The 20,779-nt window shown below is 39.0% G+C and overlaps 1 protein-coding gene across 1 annotated transcript in view; it reads right to left on the bottom strand.

Annotated features, from left to right (window-relative positions):
• The window catches only part of DGKK (diacylglycerol kinase kappa), a 148,503-nt gene that overhangs the window by 58,001 nt on the left and 69,723 nt on the right, over nucleotides 1–20,779 (bottom strand). Inside the window, exons 5-7 of the mRNA XM_025857850.2 lie at nucleotides 17,619–17,754; nucleotides 17,041–17,147; nucleotides 16,590–16,712 (exon numbers count right to left, since the gene is read on the bottom strand). Coding sequence (XP_025713635.2) covers nucleotides 16,590–16,712; nucleotides 17,041–17,147; nucleotides 17,619–17,754 — 366 coding nt within the window. The remainder of the gene's footprint in view (nucleotides 1–16,589; nucleotides 16,713–17,040; nucleotides 17,148–17,618; nucleotides 17,755–20,779) is intronic.

Raw genomic sequence — 20,779 nt, 5'->3', positions numbered from 1 at the left:
TTTTCCATTGTTGTCTTTACTTTTGGTGTCAAATCCAAAAAACCATGGCATGTCTGATATCAAGGAGCTTGCCACCTGTGTTTTCTTTTAGGAGTTTTATAGTTTCAGGTCTTACATTCAAGTCTTGAATCCATTTGAGTAATTTTTTGTGAGTGGTATAAGATAGTGATCCAGTTTCATTCTTTTTTGCATGTGGATGTCCACTTTTTCCAGCGCCATTTATTGAAGAGACTCTTTTCCCCATTGAATATTCTTGGCTCCTTTGCCAATCAATTGACCAGATATGCACGGGTTTATTTCTGTGCTCTCTCTTTTGTTCCATTGATCTATGTGCCTGTCTTTATGCTAATACCATCCTGTTTTTATTACTATGACTTTGCAATATAGTTTTTTTTAAAGAATTTTTATTTATTTATTTGACAGAGAGAAAGAGAGAGGGAACACAAGCAGGAGGAGAGCAAGTAGAGGGAGCGGGAGAAGCAGGCTTCCCACTGAGCAAGGAGCCAGATGTGGGGTTCGATCTCAGTGTCCTGGGATCATGCCCGAGCCACAGGCAGTTGCTTAACCAAGTGAGCCACCTGGGCGTCCCTGTAATATAGTTTTAAATCATGGAGTATGATGTCTCCTGCTTTGTTCTTCTTTCTCAGGATTGTGTTGGTTATTTCGGGTCTGTTGTGGTTCCATACAAATTTTGGGATTGTTCTATTTCTGTGAAAATCCCATTGTACTTTAAAAAAAATATATTTTATTTATTTATTTATTTAGAGAGCACATGTGAACATGCTTGCGCATGAGTTTGGGGGAGGGGCAGAGGGAGAAGGAGAGAAAGAAAATCCCAAGCAGATTCCACGCTGAGTATGGAGCCTGATACGGGGCTCAATCTCATGACCCTGAGATTATGACCTGAGCTGAAATAAAGAGTCAGATGCTTAACTGACTGAGCCACCCAGGTATGCCCCATTGGAATTTTGATAGGGATTGCATTGTATCTGTAGCTTGCATTGGGCAGTATAGGCATTTTAACAATATTAATTCTTCCAATCCATGAGCACAGAATATTTTTCCATTTATTTGTGTCTTATTTAATTTCTTTCATCAGTATCTTGTAGTTTTCAGAGTACAGGTCTTTCATTTCCTTGGGTAAATTTATTCCTAGGTATTTTATTCTTTTTGATGAAATTATAAATGACATTGTTTTCTTAATTTCTTTCTGATAGTTTATTAGTATATAAACATGCAACAGATTTTTATATAGTAATTTTGAATCTTTCAATTTTACTGAATTTATTAGTTCTAACAGTTTTTTTTGTCAACTTTTTAGGGTTTTTTATATATAATATGTCATCTGCAAGTAGTGACAGTTTTACTTCTTCCTTTATGATTTGGACACTTTAAAGAATTTATTTTTGAAGTATTACTGACATACAATGTTATATTAGTTTCAGGTGTACAGCATATTGATCCAACAATTCTATACATTACTCAGTGCTCACTATGATTAGAGTAGTCACCATACAATGTTACTACAATATTATTGACTCTATTCCCTATGCTGTACTTTTCAACTCTGTGAATTATTTATTTTATAACTGGGTAACTTTTCTTTCTTTTCTTTTCTTTTCTTTTTTCTTTTTTCCCCCCTAGGACTTCTAATACTATGTTGAATAAAAGTAGGGAGAATGGGCATCCTTGTCTTGTTCCTGATCTTAGAGAATAAACTGAAAACTTTTCACCATTGAGTATGAGGTTAGCTGTGGGCTTGTCATATATGGCCTTTATTATGTTGAAGTATATTTTCTCTATACCCACTTTGTTGAGAGTTCTTATCATAAATAGATGTCAAATCCTGTCAAGTGATTTTCTGCATCGGTTGAAATGATCATATAATTTTTAATCTTCATTTTGTTAATGTGGTTTATCATATCAATTGGTTTGTGCATGTTGAGCCAGGCTTGCACCCCTAGAATAAATCCCACTTGATTACAGTGTATGATCCTTTTAATGTACTGTTGAATTTGGCTTGTTAATATTTTGTTTAAGATTTTTGCATCTATGTTCATCAGAGATATTAGCCTGTAATTTTTTTCTTGTGACATTCTTGTCTGGTCTTGGTATCAGGGTAATATTGGCCTCATAGAAGGAGTTTGGAAGTGTTCCTTCTTCTTCTATTTTTTGAAAGAGTTTGAGAAGGATTGGTATTATTTTTTAATGTTTGATAGAATTTACTAGTGAATGTGTCTGGTCCTGGACATTTGTTTGTTGGGAGGTTTTTGTTTGAAGATTTTAGTTATTTATTTGAGAGAGAGAGAGAGAGGGGAGAACACAAGCAGGGGGAATGGCAGAGGGAGAGGGAGAAGCAGACTCCCTGCTGAGCAGGGAGCCCAACGCAGGGCTCAATCCCTGGACCCTGGGATCATGACCTGAGCCAAAGGCAGACACCCAACAGACTAAGCCACCCAGGTGCCCCTACTAGTCTCCCTACTAGTAATATGTCTGTTCAGATTTTCTATTTCTTTATGATTCAGTCTTTGTGGTTTTATGTTTCTAGTAATTTATCCATTTCTTCTAGGTTTCCAATTTGTTTGTGTATAATTGTTCATGGTACTCCCTTATGATTCTTTGTATTTCTGTGCTGTCAGTTGTAATATCTCCTCATTCATTTCTGATTTTATTTGAGACTTCTCTTTGTTTTCAGGTTGAGTGTAGCTAAAGGTTTGTCAGTTTTGTTTATCTTTTAAAAGAATCACCTCTCAGCTTAATTGATGTATTGTCTTTTTAGTCTCAATTGAATTTATTGCTGCTCTAATCTTAGTTATTTCCTTACTTTTATTAACTTTAGGCTTCACTTGTTCTTATTCTATTTCTTTGAAGTGTAAAGTTAGGTTGTTCAGTTGAGATTTTCTTATTTCTTCAAGTTTTTTTATTATGTTCAATTAGCCAACATATAGTACATCATTAGTTTTTGATGTAGTGTTCAACGATTTTTTTGATGTAGTGTTCAATGATTCATTAGTTGCATATAACACCCAGTGCTCATCACAACACGTGCCTTTCTTCAGGTTTTTATCAGTATGAACCTTCCTCCTAGAACTGCTTTTGCTGTGTCCCTTAAGTTTTTTTCTTTTTTAAATTAAAATATAATTAACATACAATGTTATATTAGCTTTGGGTGTAAAATATAATGATTCAACAATTCTATACATTACTTGGTGCTCATTAGGAAAAGTATACTCTTAATCCCCTCCACCTATTTCACCCATACCCCCACCCACCTCTGCTCTGGCAACCACTCGTTTGTTCTCTGTATTTAAGAGTCTGTCACTCTTTTGTTTGTTCATTTGCTCTGTTTCTTAAATTCCATATAGTGAAATCACATGGTATTTGTCTTTCTCTGTCTGACTTACTTTTTTAAAAGTAGGCTCCATACCCAGCGTGGAGCCCAACACGGGGCTTGAACTCCCAACTCTGAGATCAAGACCTGAGCTGAGATCAAGAATTGGACACTTAACTGACTGAGTCACCCAGTCGCCCCGTCTGATCTATTTTATTTAGTGTTATACCCTCTAGATTCATCCATGTTGTTGCAAATGGCAAGATTTCATTATTTTTTATGATATCTACATCTATCATCTATCTATGATCTATCTATGATCTATCTATCTATCATCATCATCATCATCTATATATCTATCATCTATCATCTCTCTACCTATCATCTATCATCTCTCTATCCATCTATCTATCATCTATCTATATTTGCATCCCTTGAGTAAGTGACACTTGATTATGGTGAATGATTTTTTACAGTATTCTTAGATTCAGTTTGATAATATTTTGTGGGGGATTTTTGTATCTGTGTTCATCAGGGATATTGGTCTGTAGTTTTTTTTTTTTAAGGTCTTTATCTAGTTTTGGTAATGAAGGTAATACTGGCCTCATAGAATGAATTTGAAAGCTTTACATCTTCTTCTGTTTTTTGGAATAGTTTGAGAAGAATAGGTTTTAACTCTTCTGTAAATATTTGGTAGAATTCATCTCTGAAGCCAGCTGGTCCTGAACTTTTGTTTGTTGGGAGATTTTTGATTACTGATTCAATTTCATTGCTAGTACTTGGTCTGTCCAAATTTTTTATTTCTTCTTGATTCAGGTTTGGAAGGTTATATGTTTCTAGGAATTTATCCATTTCTTCTAGGTTATCCAATTTATTGGCATATAATTCTTCATAATATTCTCTTATTAAAAAAACAGAAAACCCAAAAAATATTCTCTTATAATCCTTTGTATTTCTATGGTGTTGTTTATTATCTCTCCTCTTTCATCTCTGATTTTATTTATTTGAGTCCCCTCTTTTTCGCGATGGGTCTGGCTAAAGAGTTATCATTTTTGTTTATTATTAAAAAAAATCTCCTTGTTTCATTGATCTCCTCCATTGTTTTTTAGTCTCTATTTCATTTATTTTCCCTCCAATCTTTATTATTTCCTTCCTTCTACTGGCTCACAGCTTTGCTTGTTCTTTTTCTAGCTCCTTTAGATGTAAAGTTAGGTTGTTTATTTGAGGTTTTTTTTTTTTTTTTAGGAAAGCTTGTATTGCTATAATCTTCCCTCTTGGAACGACTTTTGCTGCATCAAAGATTTTGGGCCATTTTGCTTTCATTTTTATTTGCCTCCATGTATTTTGTGATTTCCTCTTTGATTTCTTCATTGACCCTTCATTGTTCAGTAGCAGGTTATTTAGCCTCCGTGTATTTGTGTTCTTTCCACATTTTTTCTTGTGATTGTTTTGTGATTTCATACCATTGTGGTTGGAAGGCATATATAATATGGTTTCAATCTTTTTGAGTTTATTAAGACTTGTTTTGTGGCCTCACATGTGATCTATTCTGGAGAATGTTCCATGTGCACTTGAAAAGAATGTATACATATTCTGCTGTTTTTGGATGGAATGTTCTAAATATATCTATTAGATCCATCTGGTCCAATGTGTCATTCAAAGCCACTATTTCTTTGTTTATATTTTGTCTGGATGATGTATCCATTGATATAAGTGGGGGGTTAAAGTCCACTACTATTATTTTATCACTGTCAGTTTCTTCCTTTATGTCTGTTAATGGTGACACACCATGTATTTAGGTGCTCCCATGTTAGGTGCACAAATATTTATAATTGTTGTATCTTCTTGTAGGTTTTTTTTCCCTTTCTTATTATGTAGTGTCCTTCTTTGTCTCTTGTTAGTCTTTGTTTTAATGTCTATTTCGTCTGACATAAGTATTACTACCTCAGCTTTCTTTTTGCTTCCATTTGCATGATAAATGTTTTCCCATCCTTTCACTTCCAATTTGCATGTCATTAGGTCTGAAGTGAATCTCTTGTAGGCAACATATAGATTGGTCTTACTTATCCATTCAGTCCCTCTATGCCTTAAATAAAGCATTTAGTTCATTTATATTAAAAGTAATTATTGATAGGTATGTACTTATTGCCCTTTGTCACTTATTTTATTTTTTTTAATTTTTTTAGTTTTTGTAGTTCTTCTCTGTTCCTTTTTTCCTTGCTCTTGTTCCTTGTGTTTTGATGGCTTTGTTTAGTAATATGCTTGGATTCCTTTGTCTTTATTTCTTGTGTATCTACAGATTTTTGATTTGTGGTTAGCATTCGGTTTGTATGTAACATCTTATGCACATAGCAGTCTATATTAAGTTGATGGTTGCTTAAGTTTGAACTCATTTAAATCACTGTTTTTACTCTTCCCTTCACATGCTTTAGGTTTGTGATACTCTACATCCTTTTATTTTGTGAATCCCTTGATCGATTTTTATAGAAATAATTGATTTTACTGTTTTTGTGCTTTAACCTCCATACTGGTTCTCTAAGTGATTAAACTACTACTCTTATTATATGCTTGCAATTACCTGTGAAATTTTTTCTTTTTATAATTTTCTTACTTGTGATTATGGCCTTTTCTTTTCTTTAACATTTCTTGTAAGGCTGGCTTAATGGTGATGAACACTTTTACCTTTTCTTTTTTGTCTGGGAAACTGTTTATCTCTCCTGTTCTGAATGACAGCCCTGTTGGGTAGAGTATTCTTGGTTGCAGGTTTTTTCCTTTCAGTAGTTTGAATATGGTAGAGTATTCTTGGTTGCAGGTTTTTTCCTTTCAGTAGTTTGAATATCATGTCAGTTTCTTCAAAGTTTCTTCTGAAAAGTCAGCTGATAGCCTTATGGGTTTTCCCTTGTATATAACTATTTCTACTTGTTGCTTTTAAAAATCTTTATCGCTAGTTTTGCCATTTTAATTATTATGTGTCTCGGTGTGGACCTCTTTGGGCTGATTTTGTTGGGGGCTGTCTGTGCTGCCCAGATCTGGATCTCTATTTCCTTCCCCATATTAGGGAAGTTTTCAGCTATTATTTCTTCAAATACATTTTCTGCCTCCCCTCCTTTCCTTCTGGGATCCCTACAATGTGAATGTTATTATGCTTGATGATGTCACTGAGTTCCCTTAACCTATTCTCATTTATTATAATTCTTTTCTGTTTTTGTTCTTTAGCTTGGTTGCTTTCTATTACCCTGTCTTCCAGGTCGTTGATCTGTTCTTCTGTCTCCTCTAATCTATTATTGATTCCCTCTAGTTTATTTTTAATCTCAATTATTGGGTTCTTCATCTGTGATTGTTTTTTTTTATATTTTCTATAAAAATTTGCCGAAGGACTCACTGAGATCCTCCAGTCTTTTCTCAAGTCCAGTAAGTATCTTTATGACAATTACTTTGTATTCTTTATCAGGTATATTGATTATCTTTGTTTCATTTAAATCTTTTGCTGTGGTTTTTTTTCCGTTCTTTCATTTGGGATATATTCCTCTGTCTCCTCATTTTGTCTAACTCTTTGTGTTTGTTTCTGTCTATTAGATAAGTTAGTTACATCTCCTGATCTTCAAAGTAGTGGCTCTGTGAAGAAATCTTGTGGTGCTTTGTAGCACAGTGTCTCCTGTTCACCAGAACCAGGCACTTCAGTGGTGCCTCCTATGTGGGTTGTGCTTGCGCTTCTTCTGTGGCTGAGCCTTGTTTGCCTTCAGTCCAGTTGGTGCAATGGTCCGCTTTGCCTGTTGTGGGCATACTAGGCAGGTTATTTTCCCTGTGCTGTTAAGAAGCTAGTATGGGGAGGAAGAGGGGGAAAGATGGTGGAGGAATAGGGGACCCTATTCCAACCAGTCCCTGGAGTTGAGGTGGATATCCACAAGACCACTCTGAACACCCAAGAAATCAGCCTGAGATGTAAGAAGATAGATCTTGATCTCTAAAAACAGAATATCACAGGTAGTTGGTTTTGAGGTATGAAGCAGGGAGCTGTGATTCTGTGAGCAGATATTGGAAGATAAACAGAAGGGGGAGGGAGGCAGCCTTTGGGATCCTACACCACCGATGAGCTATAGCCTCCCGTGCTGGGGACGGGGCACAGACTTGCAGACCAGTAGCAGTGGGGAAAGGACTTTAGGGCAGCCCCCCAGATGGAAACTGGAGCGGCAGGGCCATGTGTGTGAACTGGGGGCAGCTTGTGGTTTTAGAAGCATAAAGGGCAGAGATGTGCCCCGACCTGGAGGTGAAGACTGGGAGCACTGCTCAGGGGTGCACAACCCAGGATGCCACAGTTTATAGCAGCACAGACAGAAATGGAGGTAGTGTGGCCTGGAGGGCTCACTGAAGAACAGACTGTGATCTCTCTGCTCTGAGGCAGAGGGTTAGAAATGGTCTCTTCTGCTCTGACTCTTGGAAGAGACGTGGAAAGCCGCCAGGTAAAGCTGCCAGAGAACAAAAGCCCTCCAAAACCGGTTTTCACTGAGCCCACCCCCTGCCACAGGGGTCAGGGCAACTCTGCCCAAACAAGGTTGCCTGAGTAAGAGTGCAGCAGGCCCCTCCCCAAGAAGACAGGCTGGGAAAACAAGAGGCTAGCAACCGTAAGGTCCCTAGAAAACAGGTGCATCTTGCTTGGGTTGTGGTCAATAATTTGGACTCTATACATTCCCTCAACCACCTCTCAACAGAATGACTAGGAGGAGGAACCCCCAAAATAGGAAAGACTCAGAGACGATGACTTATGCCACAGAGTTACAAATGGATTCAGATATAACCAAGATATCAGAGATGGAATTCAGGCCAGCAATTGTGAAGATAATAGCTAGAAGGGAGAAATCAATTAATGGCAACATAAAGTCTCTAAGGGCAGAAATGAAAGCTGAATTGGCAGAACTTAAAAATGCTATCAATGAGATCCAATCTAATCTACATAATCTAACACCTAGGGTAAGCGAGGCAGAAGAATGAATTAGTGACCTAGAAGACCAATTAATAGACAAAAAGGGAAGAGAGGAGGCCAGGGAAAAACAACTCAGAATCCATGAAAATAGAATCAGAGAAATAAGTGACACCATGAAACGTTCCAATGTCAGAATTGTTGCAATCCCTGAGTGGGTGGAGAAAGAGAGAGGACTAGAAGATATATTTGAGCAAATCATAGCTGAGAACTTCCCTAATTTGGGGAATGAAACAAATATTCATGTCCTAGAGGCAGAGAGGACCCCTCACAAGATCAAGGAAAACAGGCCAACTCCCTGGCATGTAATAATAAAACTCACAAATCTTAGAACCAAGGAAACCATCTCAAGGGCAGTTAGGAGGAAGAGATTCCTTACATACAGAGGGAGGAACATCAGAAAAACGTCAGACCTATCCACAGAGACCTGGCAAGCCAGAAAGGCCTGGCAAGACATATTCAGAGTACTAAACGAGAAGAACATGCAGCCAAGAATACTTTATCTGGCAAGGCTGTCATTTAGAATGGATGGAGAGATGCAGAGCTTCAAAGACCAGTAGAAACTAAAAGAATATGTGACCACTAAGCTGGCCCTGCAAGAAATATAATGGAGGGTTCTATAACAGGAGAAAGACCCCAAGAGTGATATAGAAAAGAAATTTACAGGGACAATCTATAAAAACAAGGTCTTCACAGGCAACATGATGACAATTAATTCATATCTTTCAATAATCACTCTCAACATGAATGGCCTAAATACTACCACAAAATGGCACAGGGTTGCAGATTGGATAAAAAGACAGGACGCATCCATATGCTGTTTACAGGAGACTCATTTTGAACCTAAAGATACATCCAGGCTGAAAGTGAAGGGATGGAGATCCATCTTCCATGCCAATGGACCTCAAAAGAAAGCTGGGGTGGCAATTCTTATATCAGACAAATTAGATTTTAAACTAAAGACTGTAGTTAGAGACACAGAAGGATACTATATCATTCTTAAAGGGTCTATCCAACAAGAAGATCTAGACTTATCCAAAAGAAAAGAGAAAAGACCCAAATTAATAACATTATGAATGAAAGGGGAGAGAGCATGACTAACACCAAGGAAATAGAAACAATAATTAGAAATTATTATCGACAACTATATGCCAATAAACTGAGCAACCTGGATGAAATGGATGCCTTCCTGGAAACCTATAAACTCCCAAGATTGAAACAGGAAGAAATTGACAACTTGAACAGGCCAATAACCAGTAACGAGATTGAAGCAGTGATCCAAAACCTCCCAAAAAACAAGAGTCCAGGGCCTGATGGATTCCCTGGGGAATTCTACCCAACATTCAAAGAAGAAATAGTACCTATTCTCCTGAAGCTGTTTCAAAAAATAGAAACAGAAGGAAAGCTTCCAGACTCATTCTATGAGGCCAGCATTACCTTAATCCCCAAACCAGGCAAAAACCCCATCAAAAAGGAGAATTTCACGCTGATATCCCTGATGAATATGGATTCCAAAATCCTCAACAAAATCCTAGCTAATAGGATCCAACAATTCATTAAAACGATCATCCTCCAAGACCAAGTGGGATTTATCCCCGGGATGCAAGGGTGGTTCAACATTTGCAAATCAATCAATGTGATAGAACACATTAATAAGAGGAGAGAGAAGAACCATATGGTTCTCTCAATGGATGCAGAAAAAGCATTTTACAAAACACAGCATCTTTTTCCTGATTAAAACTCTTCAGAGTATAGGGATAGAGGGAATATTCCTCAAGTTCATAAAATCCATCTATGAAAAACCCACAGCGAATATCATCCTCAATGGGGAAAAGCTAAGAGCCGTTCCCTTAAGATCAGGAACACGTCAGGCATGCCTACTCTCGCCACTATTGTTCAACATAGTACTAGAAGTCCTTGCAACAGCAATCAGACAACAAAAAGAATAAAAGTATTCAAATTGGCAAAGAAGAAGTCAAACTCTCTCTTTTCGCAGATGACATGATACTTTATGTGGAAAACCCAAAAGACTCCACCCCCAAATGACTAGAACTCATACAGCAATTCAGTAATGTGGCAGGATACAAAATCAATGCACAGAAATCAATTGCTTTCTTATACACTAACAATGCAACTGTAGAAAGAGAAATTAGAGAAATAATTCCATTTACAATAGCACCAAAAAGCATAAGATACCTCAGAATAAACCTAACCAAAGAGGTAAAACAGCTATACTCTAGGAACTACAGAACACTCATGAAAGAAATCAAAGACACAAAAAGATGGAAAAACATTCCATGCTTATGGATCAGAAGAATAAACATTGTTAAAATGTCTATGCTACCCAGAGCAATCTATATCTTCAATGCCATCCCGATCAAAATTCCAGTGACATTTTTCAAAGTGCTGGAACAAACAATCCTAAAATTTGTATGGAATCAGAAAAGACCCCGAATCGCCAAGGAAATGTTGAAAAAGAAAAACAAAGCTGGGGGCATCACGTTGCCCGATTTCAAGCTATATTACAAAGCTGTGATCACCAAGACAGCATGGTACTGGCACAAAAACAGACATATAGACCAATGGAAGAGAATAGAGAGCCCAGATATGGACCCTCAACTCTATGGTCAAATAATCTTCGACAAAGCAGGAAAAAATATGCAATGGAAAAAAGACAGTCTCTTCAATAAATGGTGCTAGGAAAATTGGACAGCCACATGCAGGAGAATGAAACTCAACTATTCTCTAACACCATACACAAAGATAAACTCAAAATGGATGAACGACCTCAATGTGAGACAGGAATCCATCAAAATCCTAGAGGAGAACATAGGCAGTAACCTCTTTGACATCGGACACAGCAACTTCTTTCAAGATACATCTCCAAAGGTTAGTGAAACAAAAGCAAAAATGAACTTTTGGGACTTCATCAAGATAAAAAGCTTCTGCACAGCAAAGGAAACAGTCAACAAAACAAAGCGGCAACCCACATAATGGGAGAAGATTTTTGCAAATGACACTACAGATAAAGGGCTGGTATCCAAGATCTATAAAGAACTTCTCAAACTCAACACCCAAAAAACAAATAATCAAGCAAAAAATGGGCAGAAGACATGAACAGACACTTCTCCAAAGAAGACATACAAATGGCTAACAGACACCTGAAAAAGTGTTCATCACCATTAGCCATCAGGAAAATTCAAATCAAAACCACATTGAGATACCACCTTACACCAGTTAGAATGGCAAAAATGGACAGGGAAAGAAACAACAAATGTTGGAGAGGTTGTGGAGAAAGGGAAACCCTCTTACACTCTTGGTGGGAATGCAAGTTGGTACAGCCACTTTGGAAAACAGTGTGGAGGTGCCTCAGAAAATTAAAAATAGAGCTACCCTATGACCCAGCAATTGCACTCCTGGATATTTACCCGAAAGACACAGATGTAGTGAAAAGGAGGGCCGTATGCACCCCAATGTTCATAGCAGCAATGTCCGCAATAGCCAAACTGTGGAAAGAGCCGAGATGCCCTTCAACAGATGAATGGATAAAGAAGATGTGGTCCCTATAGACAATGGAATATTACTCAGCCATCAGAAAGGATGAATACCCAACTTTTACATCAACATGGATGGGACTGGAGGAGATTATGCTAAGTGAAATAAGTCAAGCAGAGAAAGTCAACTATCATCTGATTTCACTTATTTGTGGAACATAAGGAATAGCATGGAGGACATTAGGAGAAGGAAGGGAAAAATGAAGGGGGGCGTGGTATCCAAGGGGGAGACAAACCATGAGAGACAATGGACACTGAAAAACAAACTGAGGGTTCTAGAGGGGAGGGGGGTGGGGGGATGGGTTAGCCCAGTGATGGGTATTAAGGAGGGCACGTACTGCATGGAGCACTGGGTGTTATATGAAAACAATGAATCGTGGATCACTACATCAAAAACTAATGATGTATTGTATGGTGACTAAAATAGCATAATAAAATAAAATTAAAAAGAAAAGAAGCCAGTATGGGGCTGCCACAGGCTTGTAATTGGGCAGTGTTGACAACCAGACCAGATGCCTGCCCTCAGCTTGTCTACCAGGGCTGTAGTCACACTGTCCTGCAGGACACTCTCCCTGCATTGTCTCCTGAGAGGCTTTTGTTGGGGGGCAAGGCCTGCAGTCAGACCAGATGCCTGCTCCCAGTCCATTTGCCAGGACTGCAATTACACTGATCAGCAGGATACCCTCTCTGCACTGTCAACTATAAGGTTTGACTGCTGGGACTGTGGGTGTACTGGTGTGTGTGGTTATCTTCTACTCTCCCCAAGTTAGGAGTCACTTTGGAGTGGTGTTTGTCCCTGATGGAGCTGCTTGCAGGATGAGATTTAGCAGGAACTGCTTTGGAGGGACTATTGGCTAGTTGAATGGGCCAGATCCACAGGAGAATGGGGGTAGGGTGCACAGTGTTAGTAAGCTAGGTGGAGAGTGTTCTTGCTGGTTCCTGCGGGTGTCCAACTATCTAGGACAGACACAAAACTAGTCTTAATAAATTTTAAAAGATTGACATAATGTAAAGCATCTTTTCTGACCAGTGAGATGAAAGAGAGAGAGAGAGAATGGCACTTGCCAGCTCTTTTGTTCTTTGAGAAGTCTCCTAAAGATCCCTGCCCTTCCAGCACATGTTCTGGGATCAGTAAATAAATCTCCTTCACTTATACCCCAGTTTGCTTCTCAAACTGCTGCTTCTATGCTGTACCTTGGCTGGGTTATTTGTTATGCTGTCTCTTTAACAGCAGGGACTTAATTTCCTATCACCCTCTGATTCTCCAGGAGCTAAACCCACTGATTTCTAAAGTACTCAGAATCAAGCCCTGCTGATTGTAAAAACTCATGAAATTAAATCCCACTGGTTTTCAAAGCCAAATGTTATGGGAACTTGTCTTCCCAGTTTCGGGTCCCCTGTGCCTGGGTGCCTGGTGGTGGGGTCCAATCCTCTTACTTCTCTGTACTTGAGATGTTTCTTCCAATTATGGTTAGTCTATACAAGGGTTTGGTTCCCACCTGTGTCTCTGTCCCTCTTACCCTTTCCACTGTGGCCTCCTCTCTACAATTAACTGTGGAAGGTCTCTTCTGCCAGTTTTTAGGTAATTTTCTGAATTAGTTGCATAGATGTGATTGTTATCTCAGTGTGTCTGTGGAATGAGGTGAGCTCAGGATCCTTCTACAGCACCATTTTCTCAGAATTCTGCATCCCGTAAGTTTTGGTATGCAATATTTCCATTTTCATTTGTCTCAAGGTATTTTTTGATTTCTCTTTTGATTTCGTCTTTGCCCATTGGTTGTTCAGTAGCATGTTGTTTACTATCCATATATTTGTGGTTTTTCCAGTTTTCTTCCTATAATTGATTACTAATTTCATACCATTGTGGTCAGAAAAGATGCTTTACATTATGTCAATCTTTTAAAATTTATTAAGACTAGTTTTGTTGTCTAACATATGATCTATCCTGGAGAATGTTCTATGTGTATTTGAGAAGAATGTATATTCTGTTGCTTTTGGATGAAATGTTCTGTATACATCTATTAAATCCATCTAGTGTAATGTGTCATTTAATGCCAATGTTTCTGTATTAATTTTCTGTCTGGATAACCTGTCTACTGATGACAGTGGAGTATTTAAATCCCCTAATATTGTGTTGTTGTGCATTTCTCCCTTAGGTGCTCCTATGTTGGTGCATAAATATTTACAAATGTTATATTCTCTTGTTGGATTGTCCCCTTTATCATTACATAATGACTTTCTTTGTCTCTTATTACAGTCTTTGTTTTAAAGTCTATTTTGTCTGATATAAGTATAACAACCCCTCCTTTTTGTTGGTTTCCATTTGCATGGAATATCTTTTTCCATCCCTTCACTTTCAGTCTGTGTGTATCATTATATCTGAAGTGAGTCTCTTATAGGCAGGGTACAACTGGGTCTTCTTTTTTTATCCATCCAGTCACTCTATGTCTTTTGATTTGAGAATTTAGTTCACTTATACTTAAGGTAATTATTGATAGGTATGTAATTGCTGTTTTGAATTGTTTTTTGCTATTTTGTAGTTCCCCTGTTCCTTTCTTCTCTTGCTCTCTTCCTTGTGATTTGAAGATTTTCTGTAATGGTATACATAGATTCCTTTCTCTTTATCTTTTGTGTATCTACTAAGGTTATTGCTTTGTGGTTACCATGAGGCTTGCATATAACAACTTTTATAATAGCCTGTTTTAAGTTGATAACCATTTAAGTTTGAATGCATTATAAATCTCTATATTTTATTCCCCCTCTTGTTTTATGTTTTTGATATCATAATTTACATCTCTTTATGTCATGTATCACTTATCAAATTATAGTTATAGTTGCTTTTACTACTTTGGTCTTTTAACCTTCATACTAGCTTTAGTGATTAATTCACCACCTTTACATGGTTAGATTATTCTGAATTTTACAATATATTTCCCCTTACCAGTGAGATTTATATTTTTCATATGTTTTCCTTTTACTAACTAGTGCCCTTTAATTTCAACTTAAATAAGTCCCTTTAACATTTCTTATTTTTTGGTAGGGAGGGGCAGAAGGAGAGGGAGAGAGAAAATCTCAAGCAGGCTCCACACCCAGCACAGAGTCTGACATGGGGCTTGATCTCATGACCCTGAGGTCATGACTTGAGCTGAAATCAAGAGTCAGACACTCCACAATAGCCAAACCAGAAGCCTGCCCTTTAGGCTGAAACTCCAGGACAAACAAATAGGCCTCTTTTCAGCCTGCTGTCTATGGTGTGCCCTCTTTATGGTAGTTGGCTAAGAACCCTCTCTCCATTTGTTATAGTTCCATAGGACCCAGGAATGCAAGCCCTGCTGGCCAGCAGAGCCAGGCAATAAAGGGGCATCACCTGGGCAGCAGCTGCAAAAAAACCCCGGCATACCAGATGCATGTAAAAGTCCCCTCTTGGAGATACTGGCACTCTGGAGTGTGGCAGAGGGAGAGCACCAAGATGGTGCCTATCCTCCTAGGTCTCTAAAAACTATTACGGTGGGCCCTTAGATATGTGTTTAATTAGAAGCCTGCCCTTCAGGCCATAATTATGAAGATATGCTAAGAGTCCTTTTTTACAGTAACACTGGATTCCTCAGATTGTTGCCCCTTGCTGTACCCTGGGCATGGTAAGAACTTTCTCCACTGGTTACAGTTCTTGGGACCTACACTCACTGTCCACTAGATCCGTGTGATCTAGAGGTGTCCCCTGGGGACAGCTGCAAATATTGGGGTGTCTGATGAGGGTATAAGCTCCTTTTCAGAAGAAACTGATGGGCTGGAGCAAGGTAGAGGGACCCAGAGTCTTCTAAAAAGAAGCTCATACTTTAGTTTCTTCTTGTCTAGAATAATCAGTTTGACAGGAGCATCTAAAAGCTAAAGTCTAAATCAGAGTTTCTCAGCATTGACACTGTTGGTATTTTGGGCCAGAGAGTTGTTTTTTTGTACTGTCTTGTACATTATAGGAGGTTTAGCAGAATCCTAGGCCTCTACTTATTATAAGTCCATTGCACACCCTCTCTCCCAAAGTTGTAACAATCAAGAATGTCTCCAGATATTGTCAAATGTTTCCTATGGTTTGGGCAAAATCACTCCCAGTTAAGAACTACTGGGTTAGAAGCATGGTAGTATTGTAGTTAAGAATATGATTTTTGCAGAATTATGTATGAATCAAGACTCTTTTTGCTTACTGGCTGCATGACCTTGAGCAAATCACTTCATTTTTCTGAACCTCACTTTTCTCAGCTGTAAATGGGGACAATAAGGCCTATTTAGGTTGTTGTAAGGATCAAATGAGACCATGTACACAAAACACTCAATACATTGTGGCAATAGTAATATGTTAATCTTATTAACCATTATTAATTAACAAAGATTATAAGTTCCCAGGAAATAGTGAATGAGGAAGGCAGAAGGTTTCTTAAGGATAGACTCACAACTTATTTTTTTAATTGCCTGTACTGTCATAACAGAGTTCAGCTTTTCCCATTTGCTTGTAGACCTCACCAATTAAGAACCATTAAAGATGAGAGTCAAGTCTTTCTCTCCAAGACTCCATAGCCAGATCTGGAAAGGCAAGATAATGATTTCCTATACTATGTAAGCTGCATAATCTATTTTGGGGTAAGGGTCTCTGAGATTTCTATCTATGTGTAGGCACCACCCCTTCTCTAGAAGTCAAGTTCTCTAAGTATCAAGGAGATGATAAGAGTCTTACCGTAGAATTACACCAGAGACATCGGAAATCTTGAAGTCTTTGGTAACTGCCACAGTTCTCATGACATACTGCACACTGAGAACTGACAGATATGTTTCCTTCTACCCACTGATGAGGCATAGTCTTCTGAAAGGTAAAAAAAAGGTAAGAGGTAGAAGTTACAGATATAAGGAGAGAAAGGGCCAGCTGGAGTGACTATAACACCCCACAGAGGACATTATGTAACCCCAACAAAGTTCTTCATGGTTCTGCCCTCCCCACTCCAATGCTAGCAAGTGAGGACAGCTGGAAGTAGGGGGCTTTCATTCTTCTAGATTGGTTGGATTTTAAGCCTAGGGAGGAAGTCTACTTGGGTTGTATGGAGACAAGAAGAAGTCTTCCTTCCCCTGTGTATCCTGGTTAAAGGAGAGATGGGAAAGAGTGGCTGTAGGAGAAGATGGCTGGTACTCACTACTTCATCAGCGGGCATGAGGAGGTCATCAGTGATAGACAATGTATTCCATTTGCAGTCTTTGCTTGCTCTCAAAGCACATAATTTGTGAGATTTCACTTTGCACACTATGACAAAAAGGAAGAAAAAAGATAGATGTGAATCTGGTGACAATGAAGATTCTAAGGCCCTTCCCTAAGCTTCTCTGAAAATTAGAACTTAGATGCATCAAAATAGTTCTGACCCACCTCCAAAGGCCTAGTTCTCATATTATCTAGTTCCTTTTTATTCTTATTGGTTAAATTATCTACTATCTGACTTGAATGGAAACTGATGGCAAGAATAAGGTGATTTCTGTTATTCCAGCTCTTGTGACTGTGTTGTCCAATCCTCTCAGACCCAACCCTCCATTTAATTCATGAGAATTTCCATTCATGCCAGCTTCTTCCCATCTCTTTTCTTCAGTCTGTTAAGTGTCAGAATTAACCTTACACTAGAGTCAATGACTAGTATGAGTCAATGACACTAAAGCCACATGAGATCTTTCACCCCTGTCTCCACCCACTGGGCTCCATTTCCTAAAGTAATTAGAAAGGTACCTTCGCAGATGATAACATTTCTAGATAAGGCAGGAATGCTCTCCCGGCAGACATTGCAGTGCTGGGTCCGGGGGCTGTGACTGGAGTACCAATAGTGCATTCCAACAAGGAAAGGGTTGTTTTCTGCTGCAGGTATCTAAAATAAGCCAAAGAGAAGAGAGAATAGAGAGTTAATCATAGAGAGATATTAGGGAAGGACAGAAAATCTGCTTCTAAGTCTGAAATGGCCAGTCAGGTGTCAGAGCATGTGAAGAGGAAGACTGAATATTGGAGCCAATATCTAACAAATCTCCCACCTCCAGTTTTTTTCCCAGTGGTTTTGGAAAGGGAAAAGGAATAGGGAGGTAGATCCTACAATTGGTGCTGGAGACAGGAGCAATGATCTCTATACTGCTTGGCCAAACCACTGTATTGATTTAGTCTAAGCAAAATTAGTTCTGTTAGCCTTGGCCTTGGTTCTCTTTGAGTAGTCAGCTAAAGGAGGTGGTTAGTTGGAAAAACAGTGAATCCAAGTCATCTGGTCAGGCAAGAAAGGGAGGAGGAAGGGATCTCTGACTTTGGGCTAAGGAATGCTTTAACTATCTCCTGGAGATATACATTCCCCTTACTGGCCTTACTGCTGCCAGGTAAGCAGAGTTAGTGCATTCATCTCAGGGGCTTCTTGTCCAAGCATTTTTTTCTGAATGTTACACTCTGACTACCTATAGCAGGTTCCTGGTTAATCAATTTAATTCATTCAAAATTCATTAAACAAATATCTACTGCATAACTACTATGTGCTTAGCACCTTTCAAGGCATTGGAGCTCTATGGACAAGACAAAGTCTCTGCATTCATGAAATAATATGAAATGAAAACACAGTTTGGTGTTCTATTCCATGGTATTGAATTTGACATTTACTGTTACCCTGCCTGTAAATGCTGCATTTGTTTATCATAGCCTGACTCTTCATGGCTGTGGGGAAGGCAGAGGGTATAACAGCAACTAGTTTGGGGGTTGAAAGGAGAAAAGAAAGGGTGGGCACTAAAAACACCCAAGTTTTTTCTGGGTATGCATTCCATGGGACTCTTCCACTTTTTCTCTAATTCTTGTGAATGTCTTATTTTTTTCCTTTCTGCCTTCCTCTTGAGTGTAGACATTAGGTGTGCACATTTAACTTTTATTCTTGACAATAAGTAATGGGTTATATTTATATAATATAATGGGTAGGGTGTGTAAAGGCATAACAAGACTTTAAAAAGAACTATATATTCTCCCTGTTGCCAGCTGATAGTGGTCCATCAGAGAGAGAGAGCTATTGAGGGTTCTAGCACATTAAGTATTCAGCCTTGATCAATTTACAGGAATTAGCCATCTAAACCATAGCCTACACATGGCACTCTCTGTTCCATTCTTCTTCCCTCTTCTGGCATTCTGGCTATGTGCTAAGCTGCTGCTGGATTGACCAGGAAGCTTCCAGAAGGAAAAGCTACTTTGATGAGCTAAAGGCTCACCTGATCTGGGATCACTTTGTGATTGCAATGTTTCTTCATGCTTAGACTCTGACAAAGCTCCAAGAAGATGAGAGTAGATGGTGAAGAATCCTGAGGAAGTGACATAGTCTTGGTTTTGGCAGTCTGAGCTCCCAGTACCTTTCTACTCCCCAAGCCACTAAATTATAACTCTACAAGTATGTTCCTTCCTTCCTTCCAACCTCCTTCCCTCTTCCAGTAGTTACTAAGAGCCAACTTTGTGTCATCTATGAAGCTAGACACTGGAGACATAGAGATAAATGATCCAAAGTTCTTGCCTCCAGGGAGCTCATAGTCTAGTGGAGGAGAAATCTTCCTAAACAGATCATTTCATTACAGAGTGACAAGTGAACTCTCCTAGAATGTGCAAGGTTCACTCCATTCCAGAACTATTAAGCAAAAAGTCACCAGAATTTGAAGATTTGGAAAAATTATTAGCCTACATATATTGCAAAACATGAGATTATGTGCTCTGGAGAGAGCACTAAGAGTGTGGCTGGACAAACTTTTGCTGGAGGGATTAGATGTGTGACACATGGATCCAATAAACTATCTCAGCAGAAACACTGTCAGCTTGGACTGAAGGGTCAGACATGGGACCAAATGAAGAAAGACTGTCAGACTTTGGGGATTCTACAGGCAGAAAACAGGCTGATAGAGTTACTTGGCTGTGAACATGTGTTATTCTTCAACAAAATGGAAGAATACCTCTAAGGGGCCTCAGAGGTCAGCAGGGATGCTGAGAGTGGTTCATAAGCCAGAGGTGCTGCGCCTGCCACCACAGATCCAGAGAGTGGTGGCCTGGAGGTGAGGCCACTGTATTCCTGGATCCAGAGGGTGGGGCCACTTCCTTGATTAGAGTCGGGGGCTCCCACCCCTGTTAACTTGAGAGAATGGGGCCAGAGGAAAGAATATCAAGCCACCAGAGAATTATTCTGAGGCCTGGAAACCTAATGGAATTTGCTCTACTGGGCTGTCAGTTTGCTTTAGACCAGCAACCCTTCTATTCCTTCCATTTCTTCTCTTTCAGAATGGGAATGTTCATCCTATGCCTGTCACAGCATTGTATTTTGCAGGCAGATAACTTGTTTTCTAGGTTTTACAAGTCCATGAATAGAGAGGAGCTTTTCCCCAAGATGGACCATACAAAAAGTCTCATCCATACTTGATTTAGATTATTTAGAAGGTAAGATTTTGAGCTAAGAATTAATGCTGGAATGGGTTAAGTCTTTGGGGGATGTCAGGATGGGGTGGATGTATTTTGCTTGTAGGAAGGCCATGAGTTTTGGGGGTGTGGGCAGAGAATAGATTGTTTCCCTCCCCAAATATGTTCAAGTCCTATTCCCCAGTACCTGTGAATGTGACCTTATTTGGAAATAGGGTCTTTGCAGATATAGTCAATTTAAAAAGAGGTCAGACTGAATTAGACCACACATAGCCCTAATCCAATGACTAGTGTCCTTATAAGAAGAAGAAAATTTGGACACAACTATATACAGAGAGAAGAACATCATGTGAAGATACAGAGCATGTAGACACAGTGGGGACAACCACGTGATGACGGAGCCAGGGATTGGAGTAATGTGTTTAACAAGCCAAGGAATGCCTACAATCACCGGAAGCTAAGAAGAGGCAAAGAAGAATCCTCCC

This window comes from Callorhinus ursinus, unplaced genomic scaffold (assembly GCF_003265705.2).
Source record: "Callorhinus ursinus isolate GAN/ISIS: 27379988/994484 unplaced genomic scaffold, GSC_fseal_2.0 scaffold16, whole genome shotgun sequence".
Taxonomy (NCBI): domain Eukaryota; kingdom Metazoa; phylum Chordata; class Mammalia; order Carnivora; family Otariidae; genus Callorhinus; species Callorhinus ursinus.
The sequence above is the reverse complement of the archived record's forward strand: the minus strand, read 5'-3'. Positions and strand labels throughout refer to the sequence as shown.